The 14,980-nt window shown below is 40.3% G+C and overlaps 1 protein-coding gene across 1 annotated transcript in view; it reads right to left on the reverse strand.

Moving 5' to 3' along the window:
- LOC128355892 (zinc finger E-box-binding homeobox 2-like) overlaps positions 1 to 12,353 on the reverse strand; it is a 29,988-nt gene extending 17,635 nt beyond the window's left edge. Inside the window, exon 1 of the mRNA XM_053316274.1 lies at positions 12,291 to 12,353. Within this exon, the coding sequence (XP_053172249.1) occupies positions 12,291 to 12,351 (61 nt within the window). The 5' untranslated portion in view covers positions 12,352 to 12,353. The remainder of the gene's footprint in view (positions 1 to 12,290) is intronic.
- Between the last annotated feature and the right edge of the window lie 2,627 nt (positions 12,354 to 14,980).

Consider the following 14,980-nt stretch of genomic DNA (forward strand, 5'->3'; position numbering starts at 1 on the left):
TTAAAGTTATGTGTCTATGCAGTTCTGATAAGGGTGATTTATGAGTCATACTGGGTATTAATTTACCTACATACTTAGCTGCAGCTTTATGTACTTGAATGTGTGATTGCTGTGTTGTACATGTGAAGCCTAAACCAGTGCCTTGAAAAAGAGACTAATTAAAGTCACAGAGAAAAATGCAAAGGCAGCACAACGGCACAAGAGAGTGTGTGCATGTCATTACTGACCTGGCGCAGTTGAAGAAAGAGAACGAGAGTGAGAGAGAGCAAAACCTCAACCAGTGAAATAACGTATATAAAAATGACTCAACAAGAAGAAAGGTTTAAAAAGCAAACTTGGGGAGTTTAAGAGGATCTTTGATGTGTATCAGAAGAGGAAAGCAGCCTTGCGACTGGGACGACAGTAATTTTAAGTCGAAGCAGAAGGCTGGCTGACTGGCTGCCTTGCTGGCTGGCTGGCTGACTGCCTGGCTGACTGACTGTGGGCTTTGATGGCGCTGGCTGTTTGAAGTGGTTTTCGGGGGATGGGAGCAGCGTGTGGTGTCAGTGGGACAGGGGAGGCGCTCAAGGAGGGGGGGCCGTGATGGCGACTGTACAGGGTTGGGGGAGCCTGAGTGGGGAGGAGCGGAAGATGGATAGAGATGTTGGGAGAAGGGAAGAAATGAGGAGAAAGAATGGATAAAAATGGAAATAGAGTGAAAGAGATAGGAGGTGGAGGAGTTGATGTAGTGGGAGAGGAAGATAAAGAGGAACTAAAAGGATAAGGGAGAAAGAGGAGGAAAACAGGGAGAGAAAAAAAGAAAGGCAACAGATGATAGACAGAAAAATCTGTGAAGGGAAGAAAAAGAAAACAATCACAATGAAGTCAGTGAAATACTGTAAACCCTCCAGATCTGTGTCTGACATGCAGAGCCCCATCCACATATGAGGCCTGGACACATTCACACCTATCTATTACTAGTATCATTTAGATGACGTTACCTCCCTCTGATATGCTGCCAGTTTGCCTTATAACTTACTTCCCCTTCCACCCCTGCTCAATGTTGGACACATGCACTGTATAATCATAACTACAGTGTTTCCCTGAGGTACAAAAGTCGACCGCACAGCTGAAAAGGAAAAAGAAATTGATTTTGTTCAACCTCAGAATGTTTTTTGTTCTCCTTGCCTATTCATTTTCATTTATTAGTGAATGACGTTTAAATTGACCTCCTCCCCCACTCTTTTCGTAATTTTGCAATAGCAACAAAAATGTAACCTGCCACGTAACATGAGAAATTCTTTTAAAAAGATGAGATAAGAGTATCTACTAGATTGTTATTCAGTGATAAAAGACAGAGTGGACTAGTGCATACTGATAAGTTTCTTTGCGTTGCTTCCTTTCCAGCCCCAAATACTTCCGGTGCATGGATCCTGTTCTTTATCATTACCTGAGCTACCAAAGATTACTTTGCATTGCACACTGCTAGCAAACATCTTTGCTCTGTTTGAGGTAAAAGTTGGTGTTTAACCAGTGTCCGTTTCCTTTCCAAAAACTGTGACTGACTGAATGAATGAATGTTCATTTTGCTGGTGATTAGTTAACAATATGAATTTCTTAATGAATCAGCAGATTCAATGGCTTTATTGCATAAGTTTCTAGTAGAGACAAATTGAAAATGTGTTAAAATGAGACACTGACAGAAAAAAACACAGATTGAGAATGAGAAAAGGGGAGTCCGACAGAAAAAGATGCGTGCAAAATTTAAAGATCCTTTCCAGAAGACATGGAATAATAATGTCTGAAGTGTGTGTATTCTGTATTTAAAATCCTAAAAATGACATGACAATTAGTGATATAGCATATATCAGACTTTTTTCATGTTTGTTTTTAAGACTGCAAGTTCAACAGTATTCAAAAAACATTATCGTCTATCACATAATGATGTGTAAAGTTAGAGGCTCACAACATGGAAGAATGAAATACTTTTAACACAATTTCATGAAGAAATAAGAGCAGGTGTAAAAAGCTGCATTAAAAAGTAGTGGCAGTCTATTGTTTAAAATGGATATTGCAGTTGGACACCAAACTCACAGTAAAACCAAACTAATTTCACAGCTTAAAAGTAAACAGTTGGTGTTGTTTAGATGCGTTATGTGTGTTGCTTTGGATAACTAGCAGTACGCACACCAGTTAGCAGGCAAACTAACCACTAAACATTTACCTGCAACCAAGCTGTCAGTTTAATGTGATGTGCAGAAGGTGAGTTTCCTAGCAGGACATTAAAACTGCTGTAGAGTTCACCAGCAGACTGCAGATGTGATACAAGGTGCTTGCCACGTTGGTGCTAGCAGACTTTGCTCCTTAATGGAGCTGAAGTGATACAATTTGCACTGTGGACTAACATTGTCATATCGCACCCCACTACATCTACTCATTCTCCATCATTAAAAATTGCGGAATCTCTGAATATGGAAATAGTATCAGGGCGGCGTGCAGCAGTGCAGTGGCGAGTGTTTGGGACTCTTCTCTTAACCTGAGAAAGTGTACAGACAACACAACTGGGGATGGGAATTGAGAACTGGATTCAGTTTAGAACTGGTTCCAAATTGTCTGATCCATTGGGATCGTATGACTCCAAGCTTATCGATGCCCAGGTGTGTGGTAACAGAACAGAAAAGGCGGAACTCATCTGTGAGGGAAGTGCAGCCTCCCAACTGTCTATATTGTGCACATTCTAAAGTTATCTTCAGCTATCTTGTAGTTCATCTTCAAAAAGTGTGAAGTTTACTGTGAACTTTGTACACCATCACTCAGTTAACACTAATGTTAGCAGAGCTAAATCCAGCAGTAACAAACAAGCAAAATCCAGCAGTAACAAACAAGACCAACTGACCAACACACACTGCATCATTTAACAACTTAAACCAGCTCTGAGGTGAAGAAAATAACTTGGTGCGCAGCCTGTCTCACCTCGACGTCCCTGCAGCTCATCAGTGTTGGACAGTGATAGACAACTTTTTTCCACACAAAGAATTGATCAGGAACTGAGAAGGCAATTGATAAAGAATTTAATCGATAAGCAGAATCGATAATGGCATTGATATCAATAAAATCTTTTCAATTCCCATCCCTAAACACGACACAACCTTGGTCCTTATCCACAACCTTGCAGCCTTGCTTCCACCAAAGCTCAGCATGGTGCTCAGCAGACTGCAGCTCCTGAGAACACAGTGCCCTGTGGCAGGGAACTGGCATAGCAGACTAGAAAGAGGCAAGAGGAAGCTGTGTTCATGGAAGCAGAAGAGGGGTTAGCGGGCTGGTTTGTTAGGCAAGCTAAACGATACACAACCAGGCCAGCCATTGCATCACTTTTTCTGGTAAACGTTTGCTCACCGAATAACAAAACGAATCTGCGACATGAGGAACTGTTGTGTGTTTGACTGACCTAAACTTTTCTAGAAAGCAATATGCTGGACTCAGCTTTCCACGCAGACTGGAATCAGCTCTCAGTTAAAATTAGCAAATGCAGATGCAGCAAATAATTATCTTTCATTATGAATGATTGGTTCCTTAGATTTGTGACATAGGAAATCCTGCCTGACTGTGTTTTTCAGACTGTCCGTGATACAAAGCAAGAACAGTCAAAATGGAAATACTAAGCCATGGCGTTGACTGCTTATTTCGCTGCTTATGTCTTTCAGCATGTTAACAAGGTTGAAAACTTGTTTTTGTTTGGAGGGGGTCTTTAATATAATATTTTATCATTACAGGTGGGCCTAAAAATCACTGAAGCATGTTCTCTCTACAGTGGAATGTGTTTACTCCTTCTCAGGTAACTATGTCTATATCTATCTGTGTGTGTGTGTGTGTGTGTGTGTGTGTGTGTGTGTGTGTGTGTGTGTGTGTGTGTGGGACAGAGAATGGGATGTTCAGGTCAGATGAAGGTGGTACCAGGTGATCACAGGTACAGGAAGACAGAGGGAGGGAGGGGGAGTTGCTTGGCTGTCCTCTCCCATGCCGTTCTTGTTGTCAGTCCAAGTTTAACTTTTTTCAACTGGTTTCAAGCCTGGTTTGCAGACAGAATTTATGTTGATCTACTGGGCATGACAGCAGGACAGATTGCACTTAAAATGCCTTTACTGGACAGTCTCTATGGTTGTAGTTATCTGTTTAATTATTAATAATTAGGCCTGAAGCAGAACCAATTAGAAATACTTCTTTACAGCAATATTGATTTTTTTATTACTTTTGTACAGGATTGGACAAGTGAAGTGTGCACACCATGACTTATGCAGAAGACATTATGTAATGCACATTCAAGCTGGGCCGAACCCTTCAGTCCTTGATTGTTAGATACCAGACCACACACAGGTGGCAGTGATACATCTCCATTAGACTGATTAGTCAACAAGATCCATCTAGCATAATAAATAACCGATGAGATCAGGAAAAGCCCTTCAGGAAAAATAATACAGTAGAGTTTCTTAATTCCCTCGGTGCATCTTTACAAAAAACTCACAAATTTAAATATTATGTGTAAGAAATAAACCGAAAATGTTTCTCTATGGAGCAAAAATCTGTATGCTACAGCCATATAGCACATATAAACAATATTGATAGTCTATTTCTCATCTTTTATCAAGCAAAAATGCCAAACTTTCTCTGGTTTCAGACTCTCACTTGTGAGGATTTTCAGCCTTTCTCTGGTTTATATACAGTTATTGTAAAAACAATGTTTTTGCGTTTTAGCCTGTTGTTTGGACAAAATTAGCAGTTTTACAGACTGAAAATAGTTAGATTGTTACAGGGTCCAAAATTAACACCCACCAATTGCTAAATGTGGGTAGATTTTCCGTTTGGCAAGTAAATCTCAGAAGGCTATCCGCCACACTGGCGGGTAAATGTTTGTACCAAAATAGTCATGTAATAAAATATCTGGCGTGATCACTTGGAGGAAATTACTTGTGTTTGTCCCTATACAGTGTAGACACGCACACCATATGTGTTTTTTATGTTTGTCTAAACCATGGACTTTTAAGAAATAATGGACATAGCCACTGTAACGTCACCCACCGGTTTGTGGACTCCTGTTTTGCAGCCTCAAGTTTGGCATTTTGACCACCACCATCTTGGATTTTTGGAGACAGAAGTGACCATATTTGGACGAAAGGGTGGGGCTAACCCTAACAGCAGCTGCTGGCTGCTAGCTTGGTTAGCATGGTCCATTTTACAGTCTGTGGTTAACTGTGATAATGCTAACGTGAATGTTAATTTTAGCTAGCAAAAAACAGGCATAAAACAAAATGCACTTACTGGAAAAACTGAAAAGCCAACTCCTTAGAGGTTTTTTTTAGTACAACTGAATACTGAACAAGATTTGAGACCAAAATATTAACGATTAACTTTGATGAACTGAAAACATACTGAAATAGGCCTAGTGACAACTATGCCTATAATCTGGTGCTACGATACATGACATGCATATACAATGTTGCTGTGGTAGAGACTTGTCAGTCACAAGATATTCACACCTTAAGCATTAACCCTACTTTATGCCTATTTTAAAGGAACCATAATTTACAAAATGAACATCATGCTGTATTGAGGTAGTCTTGAAACTAGCGATTGAGAACATAAACACATCAGGAAAACGTTTACAAAGGCAATAAATCAAGTGAGAAGTAGGGTCACTATCTCATAGAATTAGACTTTTTGGAGCCAGTGAAGTTGCCAGGCACCTCTGAAGTGGCTTCACTTTTCAGACCCAAAGCTTGCCACTTTGTCTACACAGTATCAGGAAACTGTAGAAGCGCTCGAGACTGTCTGACTGAGGCAAAGGAGTGCCAGCCACAGACCATCTTGAGCACTCCTAGTTTCGAGGCACTGTTTACTGTACGAGACATCAGCTACTCAACATCGCAGCTCTCAGCTAAACTGTTACTTGCTGCTGGTCTGCTGCTAGCTACCATTAATTAAATAGCTAACTATGTGGCAATATTTACAAGGAGTTAACCAATCTTTAAAATGAGAACATACCGAAAAAGAGGACAAAGCACGTGAAAAAAGAAGTAGAGGTGTGGAGATTGAGGCGGCTACAGTATGATGCTGAGGTTGTGGTGATGAGTTGTTCTGTGTGTCACCAGTATGTCAACTACAAAAGCAGAAACAACTCATTTGTCATTGGAAAGAAAATGAAGCTGGGGAACGTTTGTGACCATGAACACAGTAAATGTCATATTGCCTTTTTATCTTAACGAAATGTACTGAAACTAATGTGTATGTGGAGGTAAACAGAATGCTGGGCTGGTGGATTTTTCATCGACCAGTCCCTTTGGCAGGTATGACTAAAAACTCATTTCCAACACTGATGGTGGAAACTTTTCTGACAATTTATTTTCAGTTTAAGTTTTATAATATTTTTAGACACCATGTCCAGTGGTTGGTGTGTGTTGCTAATGGTGAGTGGAAAAACAGATAAAAATTAGTAGAAAAAAAAGTTTAAAATATACAAATATTTGCCTTAAAATATTGAAAGAAATTATTTTTTAATGATCTTAGTTAAAGACACAAAGAGTGACAGAATAGGGATGTTGCACTGTAAACTGGTGTGTTAAACTGGTACACCACAAACACTGCTCCTTTTCTCAAACCAGTAGGTGTGAGGTTTTCTGGCTTTAGAAGTGATCAGGGTAGTTCCTAAATGCCAGCCTACTCCTGTCTGTTGCTCATACACACCAGATATCGAGCTGTTCCTATTTCAACCTGCTGCCTTGCTATATCTAGCTCGCTTGGTAACAAATACTGTCACACTCTGAGCCAACTGAGAGGGTCTGCTTGCCAGGCTCATCTCCTTGTCTCTTTTTCTTTCTCCTCTCTCTCTCTCTCTGCCACCCATCTGGGCCTTGTAATACATGACAGCTGAAGCAGGGTTTCCAAATTTAATTTGAGGTGTGATAAAACAGCACATATCTATAAATTGTGTGCAGAGAGCCTGCCTATCTGGATAGTTTTAACCTCTTTCTTCTGTCAAACATGTGCAGCATATCAAACACACAATATGCAGGCTGTCTGCACAAAAGGAAGATCCACAAATAGACTTAATGGTGAGAAGTCTTGCCAAAGCAATGACAAAGAAAGTACTAATAAAACTGCAAATGGAATATGTCAAGAATGAAAACGAATCAATTTGCAACTTCAGACTATATAGCATGTAAACTTTTTCTATCAGATAAAACGCCTTTGAGTGAGAAGTTGCCAGAAATACAGTAGTGGGTGTGAAATGTGTGAAAAGTGCACACCTCATGAGCTCTGTGGCTATTAGTGTAATCTTCACAGTTAAAAGGAGTATGATCCTTACAGTCACAATGCTCATGGTTCCTAAGAGAGACATGTGTTAACTATTGTGCTGTTATAGTCTCTTTAGACCCAACTAAAAACCTTTAGAACTGTGTTGGATTTGACCGTCAACCACTGAGATAACAAATTGCACATGATTGAATAAAAGTTTGATTCATTTTCCTGGAGTACACAGGACTTAAAATATAATAATAATATAAATAAATCATTTCATTGCAATGTTGTTTTGATGCACTACTTGACAAAAGAGTTTTCAAAAAGTCATGTGCAAGGGCATATATAGCAGAAACCCCTTTTGTGTGTATTAATTCTGCAATGGCACCGCAAATCTTTCCAAATAATTCCTCCCCGACTGGATCAACAGTGTGGCAGCCACGCGGCAGGAATGTACAGTAAAGACATGGGACTGATTTGGTTACATCTGAAACATCAGAATGAGCAATAATTGAATAAACATGTGAAAAATACCAGAGGGACTCAATCAAGGGATTCCCCGTTACTGCTGTGTAGATCTGGCATCAAACACACAGAGTTTGGATGGGAGAAATCTGTGACACTTGGAGCTGTGGGAACATTGAGGAACAAATGAGGAAACACTTAGATTATCCCACATTCTGTCGCCCGTCCTGTCTCTTTTCTCTCTCCCCCTCATGCCCCTCAACCCTTCCATGTCTTGTCTTCTCACGCCGAAGAGCTGTTTTTGCTGTCTCCAGCCCTGTCAACCCCATCAGCTCCCCACCTCTGTCATCCTCCTCTTCTTTCTTCCTCCTCTGTCCCTCCCACCCGCTGGTCCTGACGCCTGAGCTGAGCCCCTTGAAGAGTCCTGGTAATAAACTGTGGTGCCTGGGCTCTTCATTGCTGTCTCGCTCTCCCCACCCTTCATCCCAGAGCGCCGATTCATCTGCCGTTATAGTAGGCCCGGTCCAAAAGGCCCAGCCCCTCCACTCTGTACAGTACAAGCACGTCAGTCTCTCTCATTCCAATGTTTTCCCCCCTATTCTCTCTCTTTCTCTTTTTCCCTCTCTTTTTTGCTGCCCAAGTCCTTTGTGTACAGTGTGCTATGCTCACTGTGGCAGCACTGTGCCAGAAAAACCCACACAAACACACACACTCATGTATGCACACACATACACAGTCACAGACACACAGCTGGGCCCCAGCTGCATACAAAGACTGGGGTTTGGAAATCAATGAAGGAGAAAGAAGAAAAGGGGAAAGGAGTTTAAATAAATTGGCACTTGAAAAAAGAAGAAAAACGAGAAAGAGGGAGTGAGGGAAACAGGGAGAGAGAACGCTCTCTCTTAAAAAGGCACATCAACTCAACAACATAGTGAGGTTTTTCGATGGACTGACAAAACATAAAGTGCAAGAGACTAAATATGTTTGTGAGGGTGCTCATGAAATGCAATCCTACGTGTGACACAAGTTTGAATGAGTATGATCAGTTGTGCGGATGTCGTTCTGGAAAAGATGCCCGCTGAGTTTGCGGCAGGGGAAAGCCCACACATAACACAGCTAGAATTAAAATGAATGACAGCACTTAAACATTTTAACCCCAAATGCATTGTCTTCAGTTAAAGCTGTCTTCTATAAACTCAAATAAACGTAACGTTATTTTCTTCAGTTATTTTTAAATAAATTAATTTAATGGATAAGAATGACAAATTTACTTTATCTGAGAAAAAAAGACATTTTCTCCATCATTGCAAACATATCGTCAACTTTTACAGAGTTTTTAGCTCATATATAATAAAGTGCTAGCTGTGTTATCCAAATAAAGTACTTTTGATAATTAAAACCTGTGTTTTGCATTATCTCCGTTACGAGGGGGGAAAAAATCATTATCCTATTCAAAGGCTCCTCGGATTCAGAAATCATTGGTTTCACTGTGTATACATGAAGGGAGGATGTTGAACTACTAGATATCAGTGCTCAGATAATTAATTCACACTCAAATCTCTCACTCACAGCCAATAAGTACAGGCCATCATTTCAAATAAATATGTTCTCCTTCTTCAGCCCCAGGACTGTTAGCAGGACTGCTTTCAATCTGGAACGAAGAGTAGTAATTTCCTCACGTTGTTTGATATTGGTGGACATTGACAGTTTTATTGGAAGAGACAGAGACATAATCAATAGGCGCCTTGGAGAGAGAAGAAAAGTCAGCCTATGTTTTTTTCTCTTTCTTCTGGTTTGGAAAAGATCCCCAAATCGTTGTCTTATGAGTCGGGCCTGCCAAATTTATTTGGTTTTATCAAGGACCTTTAACTCCCTTCTCACAAAGCTGCCTCCAGCCCAGCACATTCCAAATCTTCCACACAGCTTTAATACACACATTTGTACGTTGACATGAGGACGTACCTGCAGCAAGTAGACTCCACACACACGAACAACGACCTCACACATGCACTGACACATATGCTATGTATACGCATGCCAGCAGACATGCATGCAGATTAATTTGTAACATACAAAAGAGAAAAAGCCCAAACTAATGTGCCAACGGATGATATATATTAGATGTATATTAAAGATAATGCATAATATTTTACTTGACATTTACGACAGTTTTCCAAATTTCAGTTTATCAATTTGTCAGTTTCCTTCACTGTGGTTTCACTTTTAAGACGCTTCTTCAAATCCCACCATTACTCAGTAAAACTGACTGGAAATTGACCAGAGGTGATGTTAATCTCTTCTCTGAGGTCACTGCAGGAATTGAGGGAACTGGACTGCTTTTGCTGTTAGTCTGATAAGTGACAGGTCCTTGTCAGTAAGTGTGCCTTTTTGCTGATAGCTTTCACGGTAGTGTGATGCTGTTGATTTGAGAAATAGAATGCAGTCAGTCGACAAACTGCTATGTGACAGTCAAAGGTGAGAGTGTGTGTGTGTGTGTGTGTGTGTGTGTGTGTGTGTGTGTGTGTACGCATGCACACACGAGTACCCGTTAATGCTAAGCAGTCAGAGAGGATCTCACCCTGGTGACACTCCACCGAGCTTCACACCTCTCTCAATAAAATGAGGAAACACTTACTGCAAACTAATAAACTATATAAGTAAACACACTCCTTACAGCAAATTAGTTTGTGGTGGTTGCATGTCACATCAGAGACAAACAAGCACGTAGCATGGTTTGCAATTGCTTTCATTAACTTTTGGAGTTAAGAATAAAGCAGCAATGTGTCCATGTATCCTCAGTGATTGCAAGAAGAAGAAACCGGAAACCAGAACCATAGTGAACAACTTAAATTATATATTTTTTCTAAGTTTACGCTTGCATTTAGGATAATGGTTAGGTTTGTGGAGATTATCCCATTACTTTCACTGCACCTAACAACTTTGAATTTAAATAGAGAGCCACTGAAAAGACACTGGCTGACACAGATTACCCATTAACCCCATTAAAATCTGAATAATTTAGAGTATGGTTTATTTAAGTTTAAGGGTTTACGGCTGGGTGTACTTTTGGGTTATTTAAAAGGGGGTTGCAAGTGAAATTTAGGGTTGCAAAAACATTCAGTGTTGTGGATAATTTAGGAGTTTGGGGTTTCGGGTTAGAGAAAGAGGATTAGATTCTGATTCTCACATAAACTTTCAGTCCTCATCAGAAGGAAAGACGGACACATGTTTATAAGTGTATCCACGCACAGGTGTTTGTGTCATTGCTTGGGTTTGTGAGCTCAGAGCAACACACTTTAAAATAAAGCATTACCTCACGCATGTACAACAAAGTCCCAACAAAGTCTCTAAATTCAAGTAACTGTCTTGTCTAGAAGCTCCTCTCAGCAGTGTTTTAGGAAGTACATTCTACAACTGATTACTAACATCATCCAAAGCTTAAAGGTCATCTGAAGCCTTCCATCTATTCTTGATAATGAGACTGATAAGGATAGTCATGTAGTAATTAGAGAAAGTTCTAAAAAAGATTATAGTATTATGTACTTTCACAGCAAGTACAACAGATTTAATTTCATTTGTACATATACTTCTTAAAACAAACATCACATTTTAATGTCTGTTGTATTATTTGGTGGAAAAACTAGATCATCTAAATGAGTTATCACTTTTTATATCTCTACATAATTTTGAAACACTGAATAATGTTTACTATTTTTTATTTAAGTGCCTTGGAGGTGTGATTAGAAAATGAAACTTTTATCAAATCACATAAACAATTCCACATCAGCTCTCTTTTATTGTCGTCTAATGCAATCTAATTTCTATGGTAAAAACAACAACAACAAAAAACCCGCAACGTTAAATACAGTTTCAATCTCGCTCAAACTTGATGTTAAAAAGCTAAATCACGTTACAACGCGGGCCATGGACTACATATGACAACGAAACAAGATCCTTGAAAGTTTCAGTCTCGGAGCAGGTTCGCTTTCAAGAAGAACCGCAAGAAAACTAAAAAGCCTGCTTTTAGGAGAAACACGCATTGAAGCACAACATCACTAAACTGAGTGGCAAGATTTCTCAGTTAAAACAGCAGAATCAAAGTCTGGCTGTGACTTCACGTTAACTTTTTAATGACAGTGTGGATCCTTCTAAATCTATGGTCTATTTTTGATTTGGAAAATACACATTTAAAAATGTATTATAGGCTATATATGTCATGATATTTCACAAAATATCATAGTCTACGTGACACAACAGGCTGTCTCGCACCTTTTACGTGCACAGGTATATTAATCCCAGACAGTGATTGGCAACCTGACTAAAGTTGACAGCTCATCACTACAAGTTATGTTACAAACCATAAACGCAAAAAAGAAAAAGTCAAAATGCAGTGAGATAAATTGCTACACATGGAAGATGCAGTGTTCAAAGTTTCTCCAGAGACTCCAGAGGACATGAGCGCGGTTCGCATGAGGGTTTCAGTCCGCTGCAGTAACATCTGCCTGCATCATTTACCAACTTATTCAAACTTTCCAGCGCTGCGCGTTTCTTACCTCGGTTTCTCCTAGGGTTGGCTTGTTTCCTTCGTTTGCCCCTGCTTTCTTCTGTCATCATCACGCTTTATGCCGTTTCAAAAAAGTTGTCCAGGGAGAGCTGCGAGCGTGTGTGTGTGTGTGTGTGTTTGTGTCCTGAGTGCCTGCCTGAGAATGAATGGTGTTGAGGCATCGCCGTCGGTCACAGCGGGAGACTCAGACCTTGATGGGACTCCAAGCAGAGGCGACGAGCTGTGGGGAGGAGTGATGTCAGCAGCAGAGGTTGGTCCTGAGGTCAGTTTTGGAACCGTGAACGCACACCTTTACTCATTTACAAAGTCTATAAGACTCGTTGATATAGCCTAGACATGTTAAAACACTAGTTATATTTTGACTTGATAGCCATTGTCCCGATTTCACTGCATTGCGCCTCCTCTCCAATTAGGGAATCCCCGAGAGCGACGATGTCCCAACACGGTCTTGTTTTCTCCTACAAGCGTAAATAATCTATTTTAACTCTTCTTCCATGTGTCATCTAAACAGACAGACCAAATATGAAGCTCTTACCCGAGTTTTTTTCTGTTTATCCCGTTTAGTTTTTTTCATTACTTGTGTGATTGTGATGTTATCGAAACAGCAAACTCCTTTACTTCAAACTACATGTCACTGCAACTCTTCACTTAGAGATTTTTAGGATGCATGGATTTATTCGAGTAGGTGCAAATCAGTTACCTGCAGCGTCCCATCTTGTTACATTTTTTACCAATTAGAGATTACACTAACAGCAGGTTAATGAGAACAGGTAGGGCTATACACACCCCCCGCCCCCCCTCCACTGCACCCCCCTTCGCCTTCATGTTTTATGGCTTGACTGTTATGCACGTCGCACCTGCGCTCAAGTACCCTGGAGTGGACCCCGTCCTGCGCCCCATTCACCCCTGGATGGCTGTAGGAAGTGGTGCATTGACAGTCTTTTGTGTTGCAACCTGGACCGTAATCTGTTTTGCAACTGAAAAAAACATCCGAAATAAAACTCTAACGCAGCGTTCAGGACCCCCACCTTGGCTTTCTAGAGCCCCCCACCTCTTAGTAACTCTGCGAGATAATAAGAGCGAGCTGGGCAGCTTTACACGAGACACAAAGCGCCCTGCTAGAGTCTGTGCGCAGTAAACAAACTGGGACCTGACGGTGAAACCGATTAGTGAGGTAAAAAACAGATTACCTCGAAGACACATTTTAGAGATAGGTGATTCACATGATTACTGAAATTCATTCACAAATGTATATTGATTTAATGTTTACTACAGCCATCAAAGCATACAGATTATTACAACCATGCCATTCTAGACTTCAATGAAAAAGTCCTTATCAATTGGTTGCACAGTCCTAATAACCAGAGCAGTCCTAATGCAACGTAAGGCCGTCAGAAAATGATGTTTAGTACAACAGACATTGTCAATATTGAAGTATAGCATATATTTAAAAATAATAATATTTAGACATGTGATAAGAAACTTAATCATGACACTATTATACTTTGTGTAAAGCTATAACAACTATGAAATTATTTGATGTCCATCTTGATACTTTTACATCACTATATGAGCTCAAGGTCACATTTGAACCCCCTTTCCTATATTATAAGCTCATGGTTAAAAACAAAAATGCCTGCCCTTCATTCCTTCACCCATCATGACCGCCTGGGGTTTGTCTGTCAATGGATTCTGGAAGAGAAAGCATCCTGAAGGTGGGGAGGGAGTGAAGAGTTGAAGAAAGAGAGGGACAGAAGGGTCATCACGGCCCTTTGTGGCAGGATGGATAGAGGAGAGGGAGGAGAGAAAGAGGGAGGAGAGGAGGGGGCCATAAACTCTGCTACAGATGAGGGTCACAAAGGTGCAGAGGTGCTTCAGGGGTCCTGGGAGCTGTTTCTTCAGTAATGTTCATCTGTTATGCCAGTAGACTACTCTTTCAGATTAAATGGAGACACATTTTCACAAATGTTTTGCAAAAATAATTAAACATTTTTTTGCAGGCCTAATTTGTGAAAACGTATATACGGATGCATTCCTGTTGATTGTTATACTTTCTGAAAATCAGAGCTATGTCAAAGTTTTTTTTTAAACTCTGATTCAATAAAAAGGGTCAAACTGCATTTCCCTTAGTGAGTTAAAAGTGTTGAAGATAAAAAAAAAATAAAAACACTCACAGGATGCCCCTTTTAGTTTACTTTTCATGCACCTACTGCAGTTTAATACACCTCTATAAGAGCACACACACACACAGACACACACACACACACAAGGAGGACCATGGAGGAAGCAGTCCCACTGGGGTTTTGTCCCTGTCTGTGGTCTATGGGTTCAAAGCTTCTAGCATGGGGAGGAGAGCCCTTAAACAGCATATTAAGCAGGAGTTAATTATATGCCAACCGAAGTGACAAAGGAAAAGAAAAGCCTCCCTCTGAATGGCAAGGCAAGAAAAGAGAAAAGTCATTATGCTGCCCTCTTCTTTGCATTTGAAAAACTCAGTTCTTATTTTGGCATTTCCATTTGTAACTCTACAGAGAAGTGGAGATCATGTTGTATAGAGTCGGCAACACTAACTTTGCATTAGTGCTAACTTTTTCTTTTATTTCTCACATCAGAATTCAACACAAACCTGTTCAAGAAGATAGTTTAAAAATGCACACGCACACATGGCTACTCACTCTC

This window comes from Scomber japonicus, chromosome 3 (genome assembly GCF_027409825.1).
Source record: "Scomber japonicus isolate fScoJap1 chromosome 3, fScoJap1.pri, whole genome shotgun sequence".
Lineage (NCBI taxonomy): Eukaryota > Metazoa > Chordata > Actinopteri > Scombriformes > Scombridae > Scomber > Scomber japonicus.